At 41.3% G+C, this 25619-nt stretch overlaps 1 protein-coding gene across 6 annotated transcripts in view; it reads right to left on the bottom strand.

Annotated features, from left to right (window-relative positions):
- The window catches only part of tacc2 (transforming, acidic coiled-coil containing protein 2), a 47130-nt gene that overhangs the window by 13969 nt on the left and 7542 nt on the right, over positions 1 to 25619 (bottom strand). For 4 of the 6 annotated variants that reach the window (XM_086044546.1, XM_086044547.1, XM_086044548.1 and 1 more), the window contains exons 1-4: positions 15982 to 21665; positions 14165 to 14611; positions 10124 to 10369; positions 1028 to 1128 (exon numbers count right to left, since the gene is read on the bottom strand). In XM_086044546.1, the coding sequence (XP_085900672.1) occupies positions 1028 to 1128; positions 10124 to 10369; positions 14165 to 14611; positions 15982 to 21650 (6463 nt within the window). In that variant the 5' untranslated portion in view covers positions 21651 to 21665. Of the gene's footprint in view, positions 1 to 1027; positions 1129 to 10123; positions 10370 to 14164; positions 14612 to 15981; positions 21666 to 23260; positions 23369 to 23801; positions 24029 to 25619 lie in introns of those variants that run through there. The other 2 variants (XM_086044551.1, XM_086044550.1) reach the window with 2 other exon arrangements.

The following is a 25619-nucleotide window of genomic DNA, read 5'->3' as shown; positions in this document are numbered from 1 at the left end:
GAACACTAGCATATTGGCGGTCCGACTTTAGTAAATTTGTCTATGGGCTCAAACCTGTCGAGCATTATTTGCTGAAAACCTCACCTTTTCACAGTTTTTATGCTCGAGTCAAAGCCATGTCTAATATAAAACATTAGGTGCCTTCTTGTGGCCAAAGAACTATGTTGAAGTGAGTGAAGGAGTTTCATTTAGTCATCGAAGACCGTCAAATAGAAAAAAATCTAGCGGATGCCCTCTTGTGGCAACTATAGGAAATTACATATTTTTTGGGGTCGGTGTCAATCACTGGTGGATTTTTGCTATATTCCCCACAACTACCAGTGGTTCACTGTATTTCATATTTAATACAGAGAAGTGATACTATAAAATGAATACAGACTAATAAAGATAATACTGATTATTTATTTAATTATTTATTTTATTTTAAATACCTGCCATTACTATACGCCAATTTCCTCATAGTGCTCTTTGAAGCACAAATTACGACGCTCCCTGAATTCTGAATAGCAACACAGTGCCATGCAAATGATTGAGTGAAAAATATTTGAGTGGTTCTGTTCATTTAATATGCTACTGTTAGAAAGGAATAATGGAACTTCATTTGTGCTTATTATTTGTGTATAGTGCCTGTGGTTTATTTTAAAAGTGGGAATCACAGAGTAGTAAGTTGAGAGTAATAATAGCACTGCATCACACTGTGCCGTAATCAATATGTTGGGACAAAGAATCATACGTCATGTTACCTATGTTGTGTACTTACAGCAAGTTTTATCACACTTTTTTTTTTTTAATATAAAAATATCACCGATGAAATTGTTGACATACAAAGACAAATCAACTGAAATAAATCAACAAGACACACAGGTGGACCATCTTACAAAATCCTCACAATAAAAGATCATCAGTGCACCCAGACATGTATTGATAAAAAGATTAAAGAAAAATACTGATTAATTCCACTAGGGGATGCAAAAGAATAGCCTTTTTTCCTGTTCTTTGACTACCTCGATATCTTTTTTATCCTGACCTTTGTCATCAGTGGTTAATAATTGGTTCAGTGGATCTGCAGGAGCCTTCACTGGTGTTGTCGATTCAGGAGTCTCGAATGCTCCATCAGAGTCGGAGCTCCTACAACAAAAAGACAATCGCACACTGAGTCAATGCTGCTCTGGATTATTCTGATACCACCATGTTTTGTGTGTCAATTGGTAGTACACATACCAATTGTCAGCTATGAGAGACAACAGCAGATGAACAAATCAATATAAATGAAAAAAAACAAAAACAATCAGAAGTAAATATTTAGTTTGCTTTTCCTGAGCACCAGACATCTTTCAAAAGAACAAGTATGTTAGCATCGATGCCCGAACGATCATCATTGTCATTCAATAGAACGCGCCTCTCGCATCCCACCCTGTCTCACCTCTGCCTAACCAGTGCCCCTGAAGTCTTAATCATGTTGTCATGATGCGAGCTCCAGGAGAGACGCCGGAGCAGCCCGAAAGCCGGATCCAAGTCTGGACTGCCTGCTGCCCCTCCCAGCAGCGTGTCCCAGCCCCAGCGAGCCCACTGCAGCGGAGACAGAGCCTGCCACGCACTCACCGCCATAACGCCCAAAAGACCACAGCCAGTGTCTCACACACAGGTAGACGCCCACTGTCTGTTCTGCTACGCACAAGATCTCTTCCACTAGGATTTTCAATATTCAGCTCTCCTCTTTCTGATCTCCAGTCTCAGTCTCCTTCCACATTGCCTTCAACAGTAATCGTCTTCCAAAGCCACCAGTCAGGAGCAAAAATGTCTTCCCATCTGAATGAGACTGTCTGCAGACCGCTTGTACTCTCTCCCTTCTCTCAGCCTTCCTCTCTTCATCGACTTGCCCCCTCCCTGCACGTCTTTTTCTTCCACCGCTTTGCTGATTTTACAATTAATTTTCACGACATTTAAAATAACGCTGAAGTTATCATGAGCACAGACGCACCCTTTGTCTTGTTGGGATCTGACCACTCTGGCACGTGAGGATCTCAATGGAGGTTGTTTGTGCCATGAAATGAGTCCCAAATGGACAATAAAAATAAACAGGGAAAATACAGCATCAGCAAGAACTTCAAATCAAGAAGAGGCTGAATATACTGGATTCAGTATGGCCAGTGATACACTACTTCAACCAGGAAAAAGCATTTTATTACAATAATTTGTGTAACACATCTGGAGTAAGTTGAAATGTGCGATGGAGTTGCAAAGTCAAATATATGAAAACATAATGAATGCTAAAGCTCCTTCTGGATTTCAACAATGCCTTGCAATTGCTTTCCATTACTAGACATTGCGATGTGAGGTAGGTGAGTGAAAATGTAAATTTAACAAATATAACAGTAGAATATATTGAGAAATCTTGTTGGTGGTCTATTTAGATTTCTAATCATCCATCCAACATTGGGGCATGTAGGAGAAAGTCAAAAATAACCAGAGAAACACCACGCAAGCACAGGGAGGGCTGCTAATTCACTATATGGCCTTGGTTGAGATTTGTACCCGCAACCGTTTGATTGTGAGGAAGCTTGTGCTACGAGAAAGTGAAATACAAGAGCTTGTACAAGCTGATTGTACCTCATTTCAATGCTCAATTTGTCTCCTTTTCAGGCACCATTTTCCCTGCAACTGCGTAACTGAGGTTGCCACGGTAACTGGAGTTGCCACCATATGTTTCATGATGGTGGAGGAAAACTGTCTGGCTGCACAGTACACACACACACACATGTATCTGAGAACAGCCAAACATGGACCTGTAAAGTAAATCAAATCAATACATTTTTAGATTTCATTCTACAATTATTTCTACACTTTCTGCAATTAAACATGAGTAGTGAGCATCCATAGTTAGTGTTGCATGTAAATCATATTTCATCCAACAGACATGACGTGACTCTTACTAATCTGATAATGTATTTAGTGTTGTAAAACAATCTTGCAATGGTTGAAATTACAGACAAAATATGCCCACAGGAAAGACAGCATGTGGGTGAACAGTGTGTCGGGGTACGGGGGACAGACCTAAACAAACAGAGCAACAGCCAGTGTTGACAGCAGAGACAGCCTGCCTGCCTAGAGACAGGACGCTCTGTGGTGGGAGGTGCTGCGCTTCAGACAGACAGATCCCAGCCAAATCCACAGTGCGGGGAGTTACACCCGAAAAACGAACAAATATCTGATCTGCCTCAAGAAGCCAATGGAAAGAGGATGGAGGAGGCGTGGATAGCTGCTGCTGCTCTTCACAATGACCAACTAATCTGATGGTCAACATCTTCATCCCGTTTCACTGCCCTTCTTTCTGTCTTTATTTTCTCCCTTTTCCCTTGTGCCCTTAGCTCACGCACAAAACTATCAAGCCATCTATTTTAGCCATCTCTTCTCACAGTGTTTTGTTTGTGTCATTTGCTATATTACAAACCCAATATTCTGTTTGAGTCCATGTGGAGAGAAATACACTATAAACATGTATTTCTACAGATGACAGAGATAGATAAACAACTACCTAACAAACTAACTAACTAAATAAATAAATAAAAGTTTAGCACTGTTGCCAATTTCATTTATCTTTAACTCATCAATTGAAATGGCCAATAAAATAGGTAGTGAATAAACGTAAGAATATACATGATGTCCTGCTTTCGACATATTGAGTTAATTTAGCTCTACTACTACAACACGTTATACAAATAGTAGTAGCCAATTAATTGAACAAAAAATCAATTTACAGTAAGGCTTCATTTTACCAGACAGCTCATAGTGACTTCTGAATTAGGTATTTACAGAAGACAATTTCAGAATAAAATGTTTTGAAGTAATTCATGAATTGATCATTTACAACACCATTATTAAACTATATATAAAGTCTTTAACTGGTGTGTGAGGAATAATAGGCCATGCGGGGGGCTAGGGTTAGTAGTATAGCTTGCGGGCAACATACGGCAGGCCCACTTTGTTCTTTAATCCAGCCAACTGAGCATTATCAAGAATCCTGTAATATTTGTTGTATTGCTAAAAATGTCAAGAAACATGTATGTTCATTTTTTAATCATTTATCTAATTAAATAATTGGTTAATTTATTTATTGTAAATAAAACAAAAATAAGAGTCAAATAAGAAATTGTACATACATTTAAAAAAATTTGGTTAAGTTGTAATTTTTTAATTGTAAATAATTTGAAAGTGGTAAAATAAGTACGGTAATTTTACAGATATATTTTTGATTGAATTATCGGTTCATTTTTCTACAATGAATGAATTATTAAAATTGTTGAAATAATACGATTACGAATGAGAATCATTATTTACAAATTCAACAAATACGTAAAATAAGCATGTATGTAAAATAGTTTTACAATTTATTACTGTACAACTGTATATACTGAATTTGACTGTATTATACAGTATGTGTGAAGCAATTTGTGAGAAATAAATTATATTAATAACATTTACTTCTCATTCAACACAAAAGAAGATATTTTAAAGACACATTTTAACTTTTTTTTATTTTTCTTAGTTTTATAACCTTGTCTATGTGCCTCTGTCCATTTTAAAAATCAATTGCAGCTCTCCAATGCTGATTTCTGCCCACCCCTGTATTAGGGTGGTGTTCTAAAATTGGGACTTGTGTTTCTGAGACAGCAAGTCTAATCCGTAACAACATCTAGCACTTCACCCCAGTATTTCTTCAATGGTGCTTGTACTATATATTAGACGTAAATATACCAGCAGAGGGAGCCATTGTTTTGTTATGACCCTGTGCAATAGTGCCTAGGAAAGTAATGATGATGATGATGGTGATGATGGTGATAATAATGATGTCATGGGAATCGTACTTCCTGTGAAACAGTCATTTTGTTTTTACTAGGAACCCTTCATGTTGTTTACAAGTGTCATTTGGTGCTCGGGGCACAGCATGAAGAGGTTGTATGAATGACTAACACGAGAGCTCTAATCAACTGCAGTTTCTAGAAAAATTAATCACCCAGAAAAATGTTTCAAACCACTTCATACCTCGAAGAAAACCAAATCCAGAATAATTGTCAAAACAATGAAACAACTGCAGGTTCCCATTTAAAGATTAACGTAATCCCACATAGGCTAATCTGACATATTGAGAACAGACAGATGGCCCATTAAAAACAACAGTGTTGCATGAGCAGCAAGGAGAGGGTTAAAAAGATTACCATACTGATAATGAGATCAGATTCAACATACAGGGACACATTTCCCAACATCCATCACAACAGAGAGTAACTGTAATTTTAGATTCGGATTTAAAAAAACAAAAAAAAAACCATCAGTTGTTGTGTCAAATAAAAACACAACACTACTTACATTTTGCCTCCATTGCAATTTGCAACACATTCTAACCTATTCTAATGGGTGTTTTCTTCAAGGTTCTCACTGTGAGCACAGTAAAATATACACTGATGTGATGTGAAGGAAATCTCACGCAACCATCCAGCAAAAAGAAGTGAATTAAAGTCTTCAGTCCATATTTAGCAAAGCGTTGCTGTGATAAATCATTCATCCCTACATTAGAAATGACATCTTCCCCCATCTCACTGCACGGGTCCCTGCTCTCCAGTGTAGAAGTGACTGAGCTATAAATAAAACTAAGTAGAGCGCTCTTGCCCTGTCTCCAACTAACTCTCTCATCCAGTCATATTGCTTGCTGCACACCGTGCTCCATTTCAACACTGGCTCCTGCTCCCAGCAACAACAAAAGGAGCAGGCAAAACATCAGCCCACCAGCTTGAACTCACTGCCTCCATCTGGCTTGCATGGTCCATACATAAATGATTCACGTGTGCAAGTGACTGCGCATGTGCGCTGATCCTTTTATTTACATCACAAATGACAACAAAGATCTGTCGGCTGCACCGGGCTGCTGCACGTAGTGATATCAAGGCAGAAAATAAATAAACAGCCCTGCGTTGGTGAGAACTAGAAACTTGAGACTCACATGTGTTCCTGAGTAGGACAGAAGGTCTGTCCTTGCTCCATGGATTCGTTGGCTCCCATTCTCAGCTACCTCTGCTCCCCCCCCCCACCAGCGCCCGCACTTCAGCCAGTCCACATCCACCTGCTCCCTCGAAAACACCTTCTTCCGTTTGCTGTGATCCTTGCAGCAATGAGCCAGCAGAGGCGAGCGCCAGCCCCTAACGCTGCACTGCAGAGAATCACCTCGTCCCGCTCCTCGCATCGAATCAGCGATTAAATGCTTGTTAATTCATGCATAGCGTCCCTCGACCCTAGCCCCTGCGCACGTTGTGGACATGATTCTTTTTCCATGCATGCAGTTCATCTGTAAAATGATGCTGAAGCATTAAAAGTAGAAAAATAGACTCTTGCAAAACGATGCAATAACAATCCAGCTTTCTTGTCGTCTCGCATGTGTGTATGAGGTGTCTCTGTTTGAGCTGTGATGCTGCACACACTGCCTCCTCCCCCTTTCTATTCCCTTTGACGACCCCCCCCACCCCCCCACAAGAGCAGCAGACGCCTGCGCCTTTAAAAAGACAAGCAGCCTTTTTCTAGATGACTACCACAGCCATGCAGGGGGGACTCAGACAATAGAGCCCCCACAAAAAGACACAGTGGTTTACTTCTACAGCATCCGTCCTTAAGAAATGACGCCTCGTGGCTTTTGCTTTTCCTCCACCTAATTTTTTTTTTTTTTTATCCAGAAGCTGAAAAAAAAAAATAAACATGACCCTCTTTTTCTATCAACCACATCGCAACATAAGCCTCGGAACAGTAGTAATTTGATTTGAGTCTCACCCACTCCCTGGTGTCAGTAATTCGATATCATCGTGCACATAAGATCCAAATCTATTGATTCAGCAGCACTCAAGTTGTACCACTCAAAATTCTACCCCAAAAAATCCATCCATTCATTCATCCGTCCTTCCATCCATTTTTTGTACCACTTATCCTCGCTAGGATCGCATGTGAACTGGAGCCCATCGTGGCTGAGTTTGTACACCCTGAATTGATTGCCAGCCAATCGCAGGGCACAATATAGACAAACAGCCAGACAATTTATTCTTCAATGAACCAAACATGCATGTTGTTGGAATGAGGGAGAACTCAAAACTGTGCGGCGCATGTGCTAACCAAACTTTGTTTCCACCAGACTATTAAAATGGCATTTAAAATGTGCTTGTACAGTTATTACATGTATTCGTTATACAATTATACATGCAACAATTTAACCTTGGATCAAATGATTGTATTGCAAAACAAGTTTCAACATTCAAACCCAAATGTGAATGCAATGCTTCAATACATTTACATGTTCTAAATACCAGTATGTGGGCTGGTCTAATTTACTGGCCACATTTGAGTGGCATTCAAAAGACTACCGGTAGTAATGTACTCCAATTTGCCATTTTTAGACATCTGCTATACAATGAGTCCCGTGGGGTGAAATCAGAGCAGGAACAAGTTTCAAAAAGTGCCTATTGATTGTCCAAGGAGAAATGGGAAAGAGGGAGACTCTGAAATTTAAGGAGGATGCATCAGTTGTGCAATCATGGGAAGGTGTGTGAATGAAGGCTTACTACAACAGAAGAAACTGCCTGGAGCACTTGAAATCTCAGTAGCATAGATTCAGGTGCCCCACATGATGACTGAACTTTTCAGTTCCACTGCACCGCATGCAACATAGTGGCATCTTTTTTTTGCCTTTGTAGACGATCCTTTAATGGATGTTCAAGAAATATTAACATAATTCCGCTCTCAAATGGGCCTAATGGTCGATTTTAGCAGCCAGAGGGGACAAGAGAAAATGCAACCCCCTCACTGCTGCCCACATGCTAAAGCAAAATTATTGATTGGCCTGGCCAGTTCCATGTTCCAAGCATGCAACAAAAGCATGTACTAGTCTGATGCGCTATTCATGAATGCGCTCTTATTTATGAGCCTGGCCTTGCACTTTAGCCTCATACGCAAATCAGACAAAAGAATAAAATATTCAACGCACTTTGGAAATAAGAAATAAAGCAGTGACAGATTTTCATGAAAGATTGAGCTATAACATGGCTCAAGTGAAATCAAGGTCACTGAGAGCAACACTAAAAAGCCATTTGCCATTTGTGGATGGAATAAAAAAAAGCTTATAAATAAATACTGAAGCAGTTGACATTTGGTGTACGGGTAACTATAGTAAATTTAAACTCTTGGGACGTAATCTATTTGTGCCAATTTGTTACATGTGAAATGATAATAATAGTTCTACAGTATATGTAAATCCTAAGTTAATATTAAATAGACTTAAAGGGGAAGTCAAGCCAAACATATTTTTTTCAAGAATATGTTCCCAGCAGGCCCACTAGTTGAAACACGGCATACTGATTATTTTGAGTTTGTGGAATATAAATTAAGCAGCAAAACGCACTCGTTTTTAGCCATCTCTGGGGGGCGGGCATTTTGTCTTCTGTCGACCGAAAATGACATCACAACTGCTCACAACGACCAATCACGGCTCAGATTCAGAAAACAGGTCAGCCGTGATTCTGATAAATATATCAGAATGCTCTGTTTCAACTAGTGGGCCTGCTGGGACCATATTCTTGAAAAAAATATGTTTGGGTTGACTTCCGCTTTAAAAAGAACCAACACACAAAGCTAACAGGACATTTCAATTTCAATTGAAATTTAAAAGTGCTCACTGAGTGGAAAAGAGTAACTGAAAGCATGAAGCTAAGTCACTATGTCAGGGGTAGTGGAATAGCTCATAAAAATACAATATGTATAGAGAGCTCGTAATGGGGTCACAGCAAAACAGCAGTAATGAAAGTGAAATAGAAATAGAAATCAGCTGATCTGAAAATGCAAAGGTGCTTTCAGGGAACCTTGGCTATCTGGACATTGCATGCTGAACAGTCAATGATGAAACAATACTTTTATAGGCAATTACTGGCTGAATTCCTGAAACCAGTTTAAAACCAAACATTAATACTACGACGCTAATAATTCTTACAATTGTATACGTTACATTTGTGATATTTTCCAGGGCTTTGTGTCAGCAGTAAATGACAACATCAGTTTGTGGAGGAATAATACAGTTACGCATTCAATATACTTTGCAGATCTTATCGCCATCATTTGTAGGTTTTCATACAGTATAAATATTAAGAGGGATACTACTGAAAAACATGTAGAGTGAGATATGACCACTTTTGTGTGTACGTGTGCTACATTTGGCAGCAGAAGAGCAGATGTGTCTCTGAATAAAGGGAGAGCTTCCATCTGCTGGAGGTAAAAAGCACTGCACAGCGTAGTGCCTTTTAAGTTTTCTTACAAGAATCTTAAAGAGGTACAGAGCACAATTTGTGCTGCAGATATTGAAATTGGGCATTTATGACACACCTTTTGCTACAAGAACTCCATCGCATTATATTCAGATGTGGTATATATTAAGAATATGTGCGGCATTCATTGTGGCATTTTGTTGTATCTTACTAAGTTTGTAAAAGTGAAAAATGTAAAGCACGATGAAATCATTCTATTACCAGAATAAAGTTGTAACACAATAAAAGTCCTAATTGTACAGGAATACAGTTACAAGTACAAACAAACTTGTTGGAAGGAGGACTGTAATCTTGTGAAGTGACACTTGAGCCTAAGTTTCATAAACAATTAACTCAGTTTTGCAAATCAACACCATCGTCAGTATGAACTGTATAATCTGGTTTTGTGATCTAGTTCCTGCGAACTAAATATTCACGTGGCACAATTACACATAAGCACAATGTCACCACAAATCATTTTTCATTTTTTAAAAACTGTATTTACTGATTGTGAGTACCATATTGATGGCGGTTTTCTCTTATACAAAACACAGAGAAAAAAGAATTAACACTTTTAAAGGAGATTTGATTTGTCCTGATTAGAATTGGGCGGATAAGCTAATGGCCAATTTCCAATCAAGCAGGCTAAAAGGACTAGTGGCACACGTGGGTGCCGTCACCATCTGATCGGAGAGCACGCATGAAGACAAACAGCTTAACCCGCATCCACACAACACAAACAGTTTTGTGAATCTCACGCTGAGCAAAATGATAGCTTCAGGAAACGTTGATACCTTAGAGGGAGGTGGCAAGATGCAGAGGTTGGGCAGTGGTCGTCACTCTGGTGACTGGAAGGTGCCGAGGGGGAGGCGGGAGCTGGAGGAAGAGGAAATTGGTGGGGAGATGCAGGTGGTGTCTTCTCTGGTGAAGGGGATGCAGGTGGAGGAGTTGGGAACTCGGGAGGGGGAGCAGACGGGAGGTGGCTGGGTGAATTTATGGGGAAGGTAGTGCTCCTCTCTGGTTGCTCAGTGAGGGGGGGTCTGCGGGAGGGGGAACACAGAACATCAGCAGATGCCTCTTCTCAACAGACTTACCTCACGACACCTCCTGTGACCTCCGCTAAACCAAATATTGACTTGAAGAATGACAAGCTTTGCTCAAACCATCCCAAGTTTGGTTTTGGATTAGAACTGCATGCAGACGAATCTCCTTCTCCTCCTCACGTTACCCTGTCTTTGTCTACTTGGACAGAACGCGTTAATCGAGAAGCTCGCCCAAATGTGTCATGCTTGGTCGTAATTGGCCACCGGGGCGGTGGATTTGGCCCTGATCCAGGTTTATCTTATCAGGAGTGCTAGGCTCTAATCTGACAGGCAAGGCGATGGACACCCATGCAGCTGTTACCACTTGGGACAGGCCTCCTGCTTAGCTCTAAAAATATTCCAAGGAGTCTGCCGAACTAAAGCATGTTTCGGGTAATGGAGCATCAGATCTGCTGGGCAAGGGTGGCAGCGACAGTATATTAGGCTGTAAAATTAAAACTTCACCTTACATTGAAGGCGCCGTGTATTTGCGTTTGTGGCGAGTGAGTGAGCGAGCGAGCGAGTGGCAATTTCTGCAATCAGCAGTATGCGCTCTGGCATGAACAAGGCAGTTTTAAATATATTATTATTTATTAATACTTCCTGTTTCAGATTTAAGAAATATTCATACGAGAGACTACTACCATTTTCATCCTTGGCATCTGTGGGTTTGAATAGTTGTTTCATGACTCAAACGATGAATTTGAAAAATCCTACAACCCTTCAATCTAATTTGGCCTCATGTTTCTCATTACAAATCTTTTTTAAGGCCAAAGTCATTTGTGCATACTGGAAATAGACAAAACCAAGTCACAACATAATGTCATACAATCTGCTTGTGGCTCCCAAGTCAGACAAAAACAATGCAGATAGAAAATTAGATGGAGAATAAGTTACACTGGACACTGTGGTTCTTTTTAGTGTATATAAATGTCAGCTGGTAGGGTGAAGTTAACAGCTGGCCCATTTCTTCTTTGGACCAGATTAAATTCCAAATCAGCATAACAAAAGTGAGCAACAAGGGAGAACATGTGCTCCTTTTCAGTGACACACTTTAATCACAGTAGAACTCTTATTATTAACACCTGGAGACTGGGTGGCTGTCAGAACACGTTTGGCTCTGTTGCTTGCTGGCAATCTCATAAGGAAAACCGCATTTCTTGTGAGAAAGCAAACAAAGGTGTCTTTATGTTAATATCTCAACACATGCGGCTGACAGTAGGCGAATCAAACACATTATTACCAATCCTGCAAATCACAGACATTTAAAACATGATCCAAAACCTGCTAACTAAATCACAGCCGTGAGATTACCCACTTCACTTGTGCCATCAGAGGTATATGCACCTACAATTACCATGGCAACCGATCTATTTACAATTCACTATAGCGCTAGCACTACCTCCTTTTTAAAAAGCACACCGATGAGAAATATCTTATGCTGTTTTCAACATAAAAACACAGTGAGGGGGCTTATCCACATGCTTCCCGCTTAACATTGACTTTCTTGGATGTTTAGAAAAGGCAGCAAGTTACCATATTGACCGAGCACCAATCATGTGCCATATCAAGCAGATGAGGTGGGTGAAACATGTAGTAAATGTGTGAGTCATTTCAACTCTTTATCGCCTTCTGTCCCTCTCTCTCTCTACTTGACCCTCCCGTCCGTCCATCTGGTGAGGTCAGAAGAGTTACCTTCACACCATATGCTATGTCCACCTAGAGTTACTTAAATAAGCACACACACACACACAAAAAAAGGGGCAGCAATTTTAAAATCAACTCACCCATATTTCTGCCATTGACACAGCCTAACATGAAGGCAAAACTAAATTGAAGGAAACGCTTCTGTCGAGTTCCAAACTGCCAGTGGCACTTTACAGTGTGTCCCGGCCCCCCCTCGTCATTTGCTCGCTCTGACCGAGTCAGTCATGCACGCTCAGCACACAGCACATGTTCAAGTGTTTGTCTTGAACTCTGGCTTTTGTTCAACTGTCTGCTCTGTGCAAATGACTTCAGAGGGCCCGAGTACAAGAGGGCAGGCAGGGGAGGGAGGACGCGCCTGCTCGGGGCGGGGAAAACACGCACACGCACGCACGGAGGAGACAGTGCCGCAACAGGTCCAGCAGTCTGCGCTCTTTTCCCTGCAATATATATTCTACATTGGCGGCGCTCAAATTGCAGGCGCCAGAGATAAGAGGGTCCGCAATTTGTCGGTGGGCCAATAAACCAAATAAAACAAACATATTAAACCATTTACTACCCACTTAGCTCAGCTTTGGGCCAATTAAAAGCTCTTATATGATTGGGACACATCGTATAAATCTGACCTCACTGCATGGGGTTCCTGGACCAAAAATTGGGGAACCCCTCCTCTCTATAAAACTTTATATTTACCCTGCGATTCACTGGCGAAAAGTCCTGGGCATGCCCTGCCTCTTGCACAAAATCAGATGGGATATTCTAACTCCACCTGCATTCCTGAATTGAAAATGGATAATATATTCTATACAAAGTATTGATTCTGTTGTGATATTATGTTGTATGTTCCGCTGAATTTTCGTTCTGTATATATTTTTGGTATCATCTAAATCAGGGGCGTTACCTGAGGGGCGGCAGGGTGGTTAGTGCCCTCCCACAGAAAACTGGATGTAGTTCTGATGAATGGGATATAAAAAAATCAAAATCAAATCAACTTTTATTTGTTTAGCCCAAATCATAACAGCAGTTATCTCAATTAAGGAGAAAACAAAACCCGTTTTAAGGTGCAGTCGCCCTACGCTGGATTTCGACCTACTAGCACTTTGCCCACCCACACCTGGCATCCTGGTAACATCACTGATCTAAATATCACAATTATATTCTTTTGTGTGTTACTCTGCAATCACGACCCCTACTACAGAACAGCTGAGCCACGATTTGAGGACTTCTACAACGCTGCTCTTTTTAAGTCTAGCTGATGGCAGTAATGCACATTTCATTCTGTTGACAACTGTCAAACAAATTGCTCAGACCAAATATTTATGTGGCCAGCAGCAGGAACAAAACGTGTACTTTGACTGACAGGCAACAAGCGCTATTCTGGCATGTCACACGGCTGCTGGGCCGAGCTGGGGGAGTCACTTCTAAAAGCTAGTGAAAATAAAGTCATGATGATACGCATTGTATGTCATCTTATCCCCATTACTTAGTCTTAGCTAGAGCTAGCCAACATATATTGTATCACAACACAGACTTAATTCTTCAACCATTTGAAGCCTTTACTGTCAATGCGGTACAAATATTACTCAACTGCTGAGACAAGGAAACAACGCATGCTTGAGGCCAAGTAAATGCACCAGAGGACAACCCAATTCCACATGGATGAAGGGCAACGTATGATAATGAGCAAAAGTGGGTCACCTGAAATGATCAAATATAAAACCAAAAACATGCCCAGAAAATAATATTATTTAAAGGGTTAGTTAAATCTCTTTATATGCAGTGTAAGAGACTCCTTAGTTATGGATTACAAACATGTGACTTTCTATTTTCAGAGTGTAAAGGCCTTACATGGAAGCGTGACCCTATTGTTTAGTCTCACTGCAGGCAACTTACTGACTTGTGTATATGAGTGAAAGAGGTTTGTTGTTGATTATTATTATTTCATCCCAACAGATTGTGCTCATTGAAACAAACTTCAACGTAACTGTCATTATAATAACATATTGCAGTTTTAAGCATGGCATGCTATTATTTTACACGGACACTTACCTACTGTTCTCTAGCACCCAAGCAGGTTCACTGACTGGGCTTTCCTCAGCTGGGCTTTCAGGTTTCTCTTCTGGGTTTTCACTGTTTGGCTTCTGTGGTTCTATGTGTTCTGCTATTTTCTGACTTTTTTCCGAAGATTCCTTCTCAACATTGCTCTCGATGAGTTCCGCAAGCTCATCTGGGATTTTTGCTGGTTTTGAGAGCTCAGTTTGATGCGCTGATATTGCTATGCTAGTTATTGGATAGTCTTCGATGCGCTCCTCTTCTTTTTTGACAATTACCGTCACCTCTTGGACCTCTTCAAGCTGTTCCGCAACATCCAGTTCAGGATGTAGCGTTGTGATATCTGTATGTTCCGGAGGGACCTGCTCTGGCCCCAGAGGAATTGCTCCCTCCTCAGTAGGAGTGAGAAACTCTTGTTGAGGAGACTCCAGAGATGGGAGGGGTCTGAGAAAAGAAAATCAGAGGAAGGGGGGAGTGGGAGAATCATTACGTTTTACACCATATACATGAGGAATGAGTGACAAACAACAAATGTGTATGTTTGTCAACGTACAGCAGCCTAATATCTGCTTGCTTGCGTTTTACACTAGTGCTTGATATGTGTGTGGTGTATTACGTCAAATTGCGCGTGCTGTGTGAAACAGGGGGAAAAGTCCCATTCTAGTCATGGAGAGATGTCGCAGCTGATGTCATCCTTTCAATATAAAGGACTGCTTCACTTCCATTAGGCCACAACATCTGACCTCAGTTCCAGTCAACACAAAGTGCAGCAGTGTACTTACCTCCTCATTCATATTCATTGTAAGCCTGTTGTCTTCAACAATACTCTACACAAGTGTTTAAAGCGGAAGTCAACCCAGACATATTTTTTTCAAGAATATGTTCCCAGCAGGCCCACTAGTTGAAACAAGGCAATATGATTAATATGAAATATGAGTTAAGCAGCAAAATCCACCCGCTTTTAGCCGTCTCAGGGGGCAGCCATTTTGTCACTCCTGTCGACTGAAAATGACATCCAAGTTGATCAGGGCTCAGGTAACGACCAATTACAGCTGACCTGTTTTCTTGGATTGGACGTTATCTGAGCCCTGAGCATCTGTGATGTAATTTTCAGTCGACAGAAGTGACAAAGTGGCCGCCCCCAGAAATGGCTAAAAACGGATGGATTTTGTTGCTTAACTCATATTCCACAAACACAATATTAATCAGAATTCTGTATTTCAACTAGTGGGCCTACATAGAACATATTTTTTTAAAAACATGTTTGGGTCGACTTCCGCTTTAACATAGTGTCACGGCATATGGTTGTGTACAAGTGCAGCTACACAAAACTGCAAAACAGAATTAAAGTACTGAAAGATTCTCAATACTTGTCTTTTTTTTCTTTTTAAATCAAAAATCATTAGGTGTGCTTTATTTTGTGTCTGATTTATTGTTGGAAAAAGCTGCAAGAATCCCAATCAGAATATGCAAACACCAGTCACCTTCTAGGGTACATATGCAAAATGTGTATTTTAAAAAAATGCGCTTTCACAAATATAGTAAATGCACAGATCTGATTGGAGTGATTTGACAAAATATTGATTATTGTGGTTGTACCACTGTGACACATCACACTGAAACCTTTCTAATATTCATGTAGGTAAATAAGGTAACAAGATGATCAACACATTCGGAGTAAAAACACTAAAAACTACAGTCAATAAAAAGATTTCTGTGTATTTCTGTTCATTCCACTTATCTAGATGTAAAAAGTCATTATAGCATATAAACTCATCAACACATTTAAAAGCTCCTCATGCTCTTTCGTTTACCTTGGGATTTCTGCGCTCTCTTGTTCAGTCTGAGCATAGGAGGCGGCTTCTCTGAGAGCCGATATCCAGTTTGGATCCGGTTCTTGTGTCATGCGTCCAGCAGACTTGTCTGACACATGTGACGCCACTGTGTCTGCAGATACGTGCTCAAAATCAGAGTTGCAGGCGGGGGGGTGTCCCACATCATCGGTCGCTTGAGTCGGCAAGGAGATGTGATTGAGAGGTTTCTCAGTTTGGGGGAGCACTTCCTGAGAGAGCGTTGAATCATCATCTTGGCTCTTTGATGAAACACTGGGTGTGTCTTTGGCAACGTTGGCTTGTAGATTGTTAGTTGTGTCATTGTCATTTTCCATTGTCTTCAAAAGGCCAAAGTTGCCATCACAGTGACGAGCGTGGTTTGAAACGTCAGCAGATGTTGGGTGTTTATCTTGAGGAACAATTGCTACTCCTGGTCCATTCTTTTTGGTTTCTTTATTGTCTTCAACCTCACTTGTTCCCTTCGCTGAGAAATCTGCATTTTCTTCATCTAAAGCAATATTGTTTCCCCCTGCAGTCTCGTCTACATAAGGGCCTTTTATGGGAGTTCGTGTTCCTGAACCATTTTGTGTGGTTGAGCTTTTATTGCAGCATTGCGACTCAAGAGACTCACATATTGTATCCGGGATTTTATACTTCTCAGTTGCACTCTTTTTGGGTTCCACAGCCTGAGCACCACTGTGATCCTTTTCAACAGTGTTGAATATTTTTCTTTGCATCTTGACATGAGTGTTTTCACTCGGACTAACAGCAGTATCACACTCATCAATTTCCGAAGCAGACAAGCTCGAAAGTGAAATGTCATGATCATCTAATAAAGGCTTAGTAGAAACAGTGTTGCCTCTAAAGGCCAAATGATTTCCTTGTAGCTCGACAAGTGAATCTGATTGCTTGCTTTCTGCCTTGTCTTTACTATCCATACTATTCAGAAATTCATTGTCATGCATGAAATCTGTTCCTGAGCTCTCCTCTGCAAAACCACATGCGTCATTACTCATCTCCTGCCCAAACTTGTCCATGTAAGTCGTTTTTGTTTGCTCTAAAACCTTTTGTCCAGTTGATTTTCTGCTATCAGATAAATCACAAACAAGAGGAACGATTTCATCAACTCCTGGAATTATTTGTGATTCTTTCTTTTCAACAATCTCTACACCTACTACTTGTTCACTGCTGTCCTCACTTGACAACAAACGCCGATCTTCTGATTTCTCAAAAGGTCCTCTGTCTCCTCCTAGCACCTCTGCCATCCCAGAAAACGGTGCTTGAATCGGTTTGACTTGGCTGTTCGTCTTTCCTCCCTCTACTAATGCTTCCACGCAACCACCTGGCAATCCGTCTGTGGAATACTTGGATACCAAATCTTGCTGCGGTTGCTCCTGTTGCTGAGCCAAACTGTGCAGTTCAGCATTTGAACTCAAATCTGATGATGTGTCCGTGTTGGCCTTGTGCTTTACCGTCTCTGCCAAAGTTTGGTGTAAATACTGGTCCAAAACATCATGAAGTTCACTTTGCATTTCTGTTTCCAAATTGTTCACTATATTTAGTTCAGTTTTTTGGATGTCATATTTATGTGACTGTGCCAGGTCTCCAGTTCCCTCTATCGCATCTTTATCCGACTCTTCATTCTGTTGTGTTGTCACATTTCTTATTTGCAGTTTGCCACTGTCTTCTGTTTCCTTTTGATTAGTGAGCTGCTCAGTTTTGTCATCGAGTGACACGGACGTTTTTTCATCCATGTTCTCTTTCTCCTTGACATCACACACTTCAGTGTTATCACACGTCCCTTTGGGCTTGTTAGAGCTGAGTGGGCAGATGTCATTTATGACGTTGGGTGTTGCTTGAGTCATATTATGAGAGGTGTCATTTGCCAGTGCACACTCTGGACCTTGTTTTTCCTCTTGCAAAGGTTTCAATTTGTAGTCAGATGGCAGAGCGGTGATACATTCTCCATGTTCCTGATCCTCTAGTAAGGACATGTGTGTCTCGGTAGTGTCACACTCAGCGTTGTCTTTAACAATTCCTTCAGAAAGAGCTACGTCCAAGTCACTTAACAAAAGGCCTTGAGGTTGTAGCATTGACGTAGAAATGCTGGCACATCGCTCTGTGGCAAAAGTCTCTGGAACTAGTGACTCACCTTTTAATACGTCAACAGGAGTCACAGACTTCAAGTCCTTCCTAGATTCAATTGGCTCTGTGCTAACTAGTGCATGAGCGGGTGGTTGATCAAACTCAGCAGACGGCTGACAACTGAGGTCTCTGAGTTTTGTCTGAGGAGAGACTGAGCAGGTCAACGTCCCAATTTCAGAATTAGAAATGGAACCAAGATCACTGGAAAGCTGTCTATCAGGAGACTTGGTAAATACATCTATTGGATTAGTGGCAACATTACTGACAGAACTTGAACTTTCTCTTTCTTTGACCACAAATACGTCACTTTTTATCTCCTCTGGGTTGTCAGGTTTAATTGGTTCTTTTCTGTCCATTTGGATCTCAGGTGTGTTTAATTCTTTTGGTGTTAGACACAAAACTTCAATGTCCTTTTCAATCACAACCTCTTGCTGCTCTGTTAACATCTGATCCGTTTTTTCGTCTTGTTGTTCACCAGTTGACTTCTCTCTTTCTAGCTGCTTTGTTGTCCTATCACTTTGTTCTGATAGCTCCAGTGTTGCTTTATTTACTTCTATCTTTGTGAGTTCTATAGGCTCTTCGTTGCTTTTTGTTGATTCCGTAGCAGCACCTGTGGGAATTGTGGCTTTTTCAAGACAGTCACAATGTTCTTTACCACCAAGATTTTGCTCTGTTGGCTTTTTTCTGTCTTCACCTGATGGATCACTCTCAGCATTCTTGGATTTTGCTTGTGTATCCAAAAGAGCGCCATTCTCTGACAATGCTGTAGCACTTTGAAATGCGGCTTCATCCCTGTTAAAAGATGTGTCACTGCTGGTTTCTGGCTTCTTTACGCTGAGGAAGTCTGGGTAAATATAACTGGCCTCAACAACAGGATGGTACAAACTCTCATGTACCGTCAATGGAGGCAATGAAGCACATCCCGAAGCCGGCATTGACATGTTTCTCACCTCTATAGCGACACTACAGTCTTCTTTCACACTATCCACAAAGCGAACTCTGTTGCTGCCTCCAATTTTGCCACGTGTAGACTTACCCACAGTACTGGTTGGATTCTGAGCCGGCTCTTGAATGTTGACTTCTCTCTTTGTGGCCGTGGATTTGGGCGTGCTTCTTTCAGGATGAACCTGTTGATTGTTGCTGGTAGGAGTAAGTGAGGTATCTGTGATGGCCGACGCCTCACAAGTGGTTCCTGAACACAGTGGCTCCTCAGAATTTAGATTGTGCTGGGTGCTGGCTCCACATTCTGTCTTGCTTTGTTCGCCTTGTGATGGCAAAGGTGAAAAGGCTGCAGTGAGCTCCTCCTTAGTGGAAAGGCTGTCTGTGACGGTAATGATCGCCTCTTCGCTGCTCAGTGACTTCACACATGACTCTGCAACATCAGTGGACGGACGCGGCTTTTTCTCAGCTACCGACGCCCCTCTAGCAGCCTCCTCCGGAAGGCTGAATGAACTGCACTCAGCCACTCCTCCTCCCTCCAGTCCTGCGGTCCTATCATTCAGATGATCAGCACTAGCAAGTATCCCATGGGGAAAATTATTATAATTTCCTTCAAACCAGATTGGCTCCTTTTCTCTGTTGCCCTCTTCTGCCAGAGAGATCGCTGCCTCTGCACCGCTTATCTCCTCCTCTCCTTTAGAACAACTCTCTGCCGAAGCGTGTGGCATTTTGCTGTCACAGCTTTCCTCACTAACAGCAGGTCTCTGTTCGTTTGGGAAACTAGGTGAGCAATAGACAGATGAGAGATGGACGTTACTATCCAAGAGTCGCTTCGTCTCTTCGTTTCCCTCCGGTTGTCTTTCTGCCTCTCCCTTCCCGATGCCTGCAATAGCTTTAGCAGCTACTCCCTCCCATGAATCAGAGCTCACGCTTTCTCCCTCACTTTTTAGCACTTCTCGCATCGTGGGTGTTGTTAGTGGCAACACAGCAGCCTTCACTAAAGCATCTTCAATGGCCCGCTCCACGCAACTCTCTCCCACACAAGCCGGGATGCTGGAAAAGGAGCTCTCCAGTTTGTGTACTTGTGCTTCAATGCTAACAATGTCCTCATGTGATTGATTTTCTGAAGCCTTATCAAGAACGTCAGCGGTAGTTAGGACATGTGTTATCTTTGGCTTATTGATGAGACTTGCTGTTGTATGTTGTGTCCTTTGTGGGGTGTTGTCAGCGTTGTTAGTTTTGCCACACTGAGCATCCGTTACATTTATGCTATCAGACTGATTAGCATGTGAAGGAACAAGACTGTATGCAGAACAGGCCGAGTCAATAAAATGACCCTGCTGGCTATGAGATGATTGGGAGGGGCTTGGCGTTCCCTTGAGACAAAATCCATCATTAGGCTGTGCTCCACACGTCATAGTCTCTCTGCATGACGCTGAAGATGCAACGGGCTCAGAGTGACAGTGATTCCCTGTATTGATAGGTGGGAGAGTCTGTAATTTCTTTTCAGCTTGCCCGGCCATCTCATCCTCCACTTCAGTTTCTTTGTTGATCTCCACCCTTTTCTTTTTTTTGTGCTTCTTTTTGTCTCTCTTTTTCATCCTTTTGTTATGCGCAGGCTCACCCTGTTCATTGCATGCAGAAATCATTTGCGTGTTGTCTTCAGCATGACTGTTTGATTCTGTTTGCTTTTTCTGCAATTCCTCCAGTACATCTTCAGTCTCAAAATAAAGACTTTTAGACTCAGAATATTCTTCAACAGAATACTTTATGTCCAAGTTACTTGGATTTATAGTGGAAGTCGGAATCTGTTTCCCAATTTTTAAGTCGACAATCTCTTCAGTTAGATCCATGTCTTCCTCCATATTGTCCCTATTACGATCCTGTGGGCGAAGCTCACCAGCGGCTGCGTTACAATTAACATATGCTTCATCCAATATGACATCTTCAGGCATTTGCTCAAATGTCTCCGTTGACTTTTCTGAATGTGAATCGGGACCTGTCTGAATCTGCTCATCCTCCTTTGTTGTTTCTTCTGGCTCAGGATTTTCTATTCCAAGTATGTAGTCCCTGAAACTAAAAACAACTGTATCCATCTGGTTGCTCCCCGTCTCACTGTTTCCATGTGTACTTTTGTTTACGAGCTTGCCGTTACTATGTCCGGGCTGGTCTGCAACTTGAGGCAGTGATGATGACTCATCAGACTTTGCAACTGTTGCTTGTACAGGTTTCCTATCCCCTTCGTCTTCGTCAACTTTTTCATGCTTGGCGCTGATGGGCTCTTTGAGATGAGAAACGCTCAGTGAGGCCATTTGTTCCTCACATTCCTGGAAGGCTGCCAGGAGCTCCTGGTCAAGAAGCACACATGAAGGAGGGGTCAAGTGTTGGCCAGCTGGGTGAGGTGTGGCACTGGGCTGAGGTGACAGCGGGGAATCTGCGAGGAGTGGGTCGGCGCCGCGAGGCCTGAGACGAGGGTAGGGTGACACAGATAAGAATGTGGACTTGTGGACACACAGCTGCTCATTCCATGATGCCACACAAAGCTGCGTGTAGTTGACAAGGCTCATGCTCAAGCACTGCACTCACGCATGTATACGCATAATGAAACTTTAGTCGAAATTCCTGTCGTATGCAGACATTTCAAAACAGTTGGCTGTTAATAAATAACAGCCCTTAACACTAGATACAGTATACGACCACAGCCTTTTATATAAAGTACATTAATTGTTAAAGCCTGCCTTTAAATGTTACACAATCAGGATCAAAATTACAAATGGTGCACAAATCAATCAGTTATTAAAGCACTGACCTAGCATAACAAAACACTAAGCTTAATAATGCAACAGTTAGACCACAGCCGAGCCTTATTAAGCCATACTACACAATGCTGCGGGATCATCGGAATCTCTGTGATTTGGCAGAGATCCATTCCCTGGTTGACTCATGAGGGACAGCCCAAACTAAGGTACCATTACCTTTACCATGACCAGCCGAATAAACACACTCTACACATCCTTAGGTACACCTGCATAATATATAAAAATAGATTTAACAAATATTCAGATGTTATACAGATAATAATTCTCTTTTTCGATTGAGAATATCAATTGTTTTAACAATGTTTATTATTATATTGGAATGGCTACTAAACTCTATCCATCCATCCATTATCAATACCGCTTCTCCTCACAAGGGTCGCGGGCATGCTGGAATCTATCCCAGCTGTCTTCGGGCAGAAGGCGGAGGACACCCTGAATAGGTTGCCAGCCAATCGCAGGCTACTAAACCCCTCTCTGTCCTAATCAAACTATTCTATTGAAACTTATTTCCACACTGATTGGCAATTTACACCACATATTTATTCACATATTTAGTTACACTATTAATTAAATTAAATTTGTTTTTATACCTGATGATTTTATCTTGTGTACTAAATAGGAGTTGCTGTAGACACAATATATAGTAGTGAAGATTTCCTTTACATGGTTCTGGAGAATGACAATAAAGCTTCATTTAAGCTTCATTTGCAGTGGCATACAATTGCACTGAATCATAATGAGAGCTATTTCTAAAACTTAGTAGCAAATGTTTGCTTTTTATTAGCCTATACGGCTCTTGTATTGGATCTTATTAAAGTTGTGCAGGTGAGCCTAATGTAGTGGCTTGGGTAGTCAGTACAAATTGTACAGTGTGCAAAATGTTGGTCTAATATTATGAAATAGTATGTCTTAATCACTGTAATGGCCTGCACATTTTTATCTGAAAAACGTGACTTTTTTTTTTTTTTAACTTTTGGCAACTGGTTTTAATCAGTAATGACTGTTCTTGCATATGCAGTACATCCTGTACTCTCCTCAATAGAGAGAGCAGCACAAAAAACAGCTAGAACTTTGCATGAGCAAGGTTTTTTTGCTCAATGGACTAATATATTCAAGTTAGCCCATAAAAGACACAAGACCCAATCCACCAAGTTGTTTTGGTAAAACAACTCAAGTTAATATTAATTAACCCAAGCACTTAAAGCGACTTGTTTCTCAATCCTGCTTTTGATGTGACAAAACCCACACAGCAAAGATATACAGCATATCAAAAGCAAACATAAACAAAACATTCTGTTAGCTTTCTTGTATCACTCCATGCGCTCTGATTTTATTATCCATCATACAGAGTCCAGTACCTGCTATCTAGAGCTACCAGAGGATGACTGACTTCCACGTGATGTTGCAAGCCAGCCAGCAGGGGGTTCACCTGCTCATATGCCCTTTCTGCTGTGCTAGGCTTAAGCCTGTCAACACAACCCCAGGACATGTGCTCATACATGTTCATACAGATGAGAAAACAAATAAAGACCATTACTAATTACTTCATGTGGTGCAGATCTGCTCACTTAAAAGCACCGATCAAGTATATATCATAAGAAATTAAATATATACAGTAGTTACTTGCATTAATCTACGTTTATACATATTATTAGAGCTAGTGTAACTAGTTTGTTTCGATGACACAGGATGTGTTGTGCTCTCTAATATGGGTAACATTCTATTGTATTGTACTCACTCCAGATCACGTGAGTGATGATGTCATTTGACCATAATTATTCAAAATGAGAAAAGAGGCCCAAAAGGTGTTTAGTAATATTTTTTCTGCAAACATTTATAGTGGAAATGTGATCATGATGGTGTACCCTGCATAATAGATATTTTCCATCTCACACTCACCCCAGTGAGGACTCCCAGATGTTAAGGTCACTGCTAAAATCTAGACTTGGCAGCAGGTCATGGGGAAACTCCAGTTCCTCTTTGTCCTCAGGGGCTTCTGCCGTATCTCTGCTCTCCTCCACGCCGGTGATGACTGGGACATCTAGAAGCACCGGCCGGGACAGCAAACTCTGCTGGCTAGTGGATGCCTCAGTCAACAGCACGCCGGTGTCCTTCTGGGCTTCAGTCTGTAGGGGGAGAAAAACGCACTAATGGAGAGCTACAGGTAGAGGCACTCTACATCATACTTTGTACAGCATTTTCCTGCGTTTTTGCTGGTTCACTAGTCACAAATTCACATATTCTTCTTCTGTGCTTCTCTGGAACCTATTGCTAGGTAGTCACTGAATAACTTACTCAATATACTACTTACTCTAGATAGTAATACATATTGTTTCTTAAAAAAAACAAAAAAAACATTTCAAACTATCTATTTTTAAAAAAACACCGTTGAGTAGTCCTAGATGGAACATTCACGTTTACATATGAACAGTGCCAAATCCCTTCAACGTGTTTGCATGTTGCTGAAAATGTAAAAACAACTCAGAATTACAGCTCTAATACAAACAAAGTTGAGCAAATAACTCCACCCATGTGTTCGGAAATAAAATAAAAGTTTGTGTGTATTGCCTGCAGTGATGCACAGATCATATTTACTGCTAACTGATACTCCACTCCACCTTCCCAGTTTGCTTTTATAAAAGCGGAAATGTATACATAAGCACCACAGCTATATTCAAATCAACCATGCCATTTAAACACCTGCAGAGGTAATTAAATAAAAGTGACATATAATTGCAGCAGCCTGATTTAGGAGTATGAGTCACAACAGTCATTGAGGACAAACCGGCTGGGTTAGGAAAATCCCTGAATAGACTAGGTTTTATCTTAAATTATTTTATTTAAACGAAATGGTTATGGTGTCTATTTATACTAGCAGCAGCTGTCTAAATGACACCTGCAGCCTTAAGGCACAACGCTTGCTAATGTGTGATGTAAACAGAGGCTTTCACGCACACTGCAGGACATTATTATAAACAATAAGTGTACATGGACAGCAGTCACTTGCTAATATGTTTGAAATAGACCCAGCTATAAAGTGTCGATGTTTTGCTGCAATTCGCAGCAGCAGCATGGACGCATACACTATAGCAGCAAGTATAAATGTTCAACTTATCTACAAGCTTTTCTTCACTATAAATCATTCGTGTTTTTTTGTCAGTTGAACACAAAGATCTCCTTCATGACATTGCCATCTCTGATGTGGCGTTGTGGGGTGAAGTAAATGGGTGCAAATATGCAATTCAGTTAAGGTGGAGTCAAAAATGTGGTGAGGTGACTGGCGTCACCTGTATTTTGGCCATAATTAGTTTTGTATGTGCCAAGTCATGTCTAATACGCATTGGAAGACTGCTTGTCAGTATCTACATTTGAATTATTTTCATCCATCCATCCATCTATTGTCTACTGCGCTTATCCTCATTATGTTCACAGGCGAGCCCCTGGACAAGAGGCTGGGGTATACGTTGGACTGGTCGCCAGCCAATCACAGGGACCATAGAAGAACAACCATTCACTCACACCTATGGACAATTTACAGTGTTCAACCTACCATCACATGCTTGTTTTTGGAATGTGGGAGGAAGGCAAAGTATCCTGAAAAACACCGGCAAGGGCAGAAAATGCAAACTCCACAGAGGAAGGCTTGAGCTGAGATTCGAACCTCAAATCTCAAAACTGTGAGGCAAACCCCCGAATCTGTCATCTACTGTGCTGACG

The sequence above is a fragment of the Filicampus tigris genome, chromosome 11 (genome assembly GCF_054856515.1).
Source record: "Filicampus tigris isolate MCC_2025a chromosome 11, RoL_Ftig_1.0, whole genome shotgun sequence".
Lineage (NCBI taxonomy): Eukaryota > Metazoa > Chordata > Actinopteri > Syngnathiformes > Syngnathidae > Filicampus > Filicampus tigris.
The sequence above is the reverse complement of the archived record's forward strand: the minus strand, read 5'-3'. Positions and strand labels throughout refer to the sequence as shown.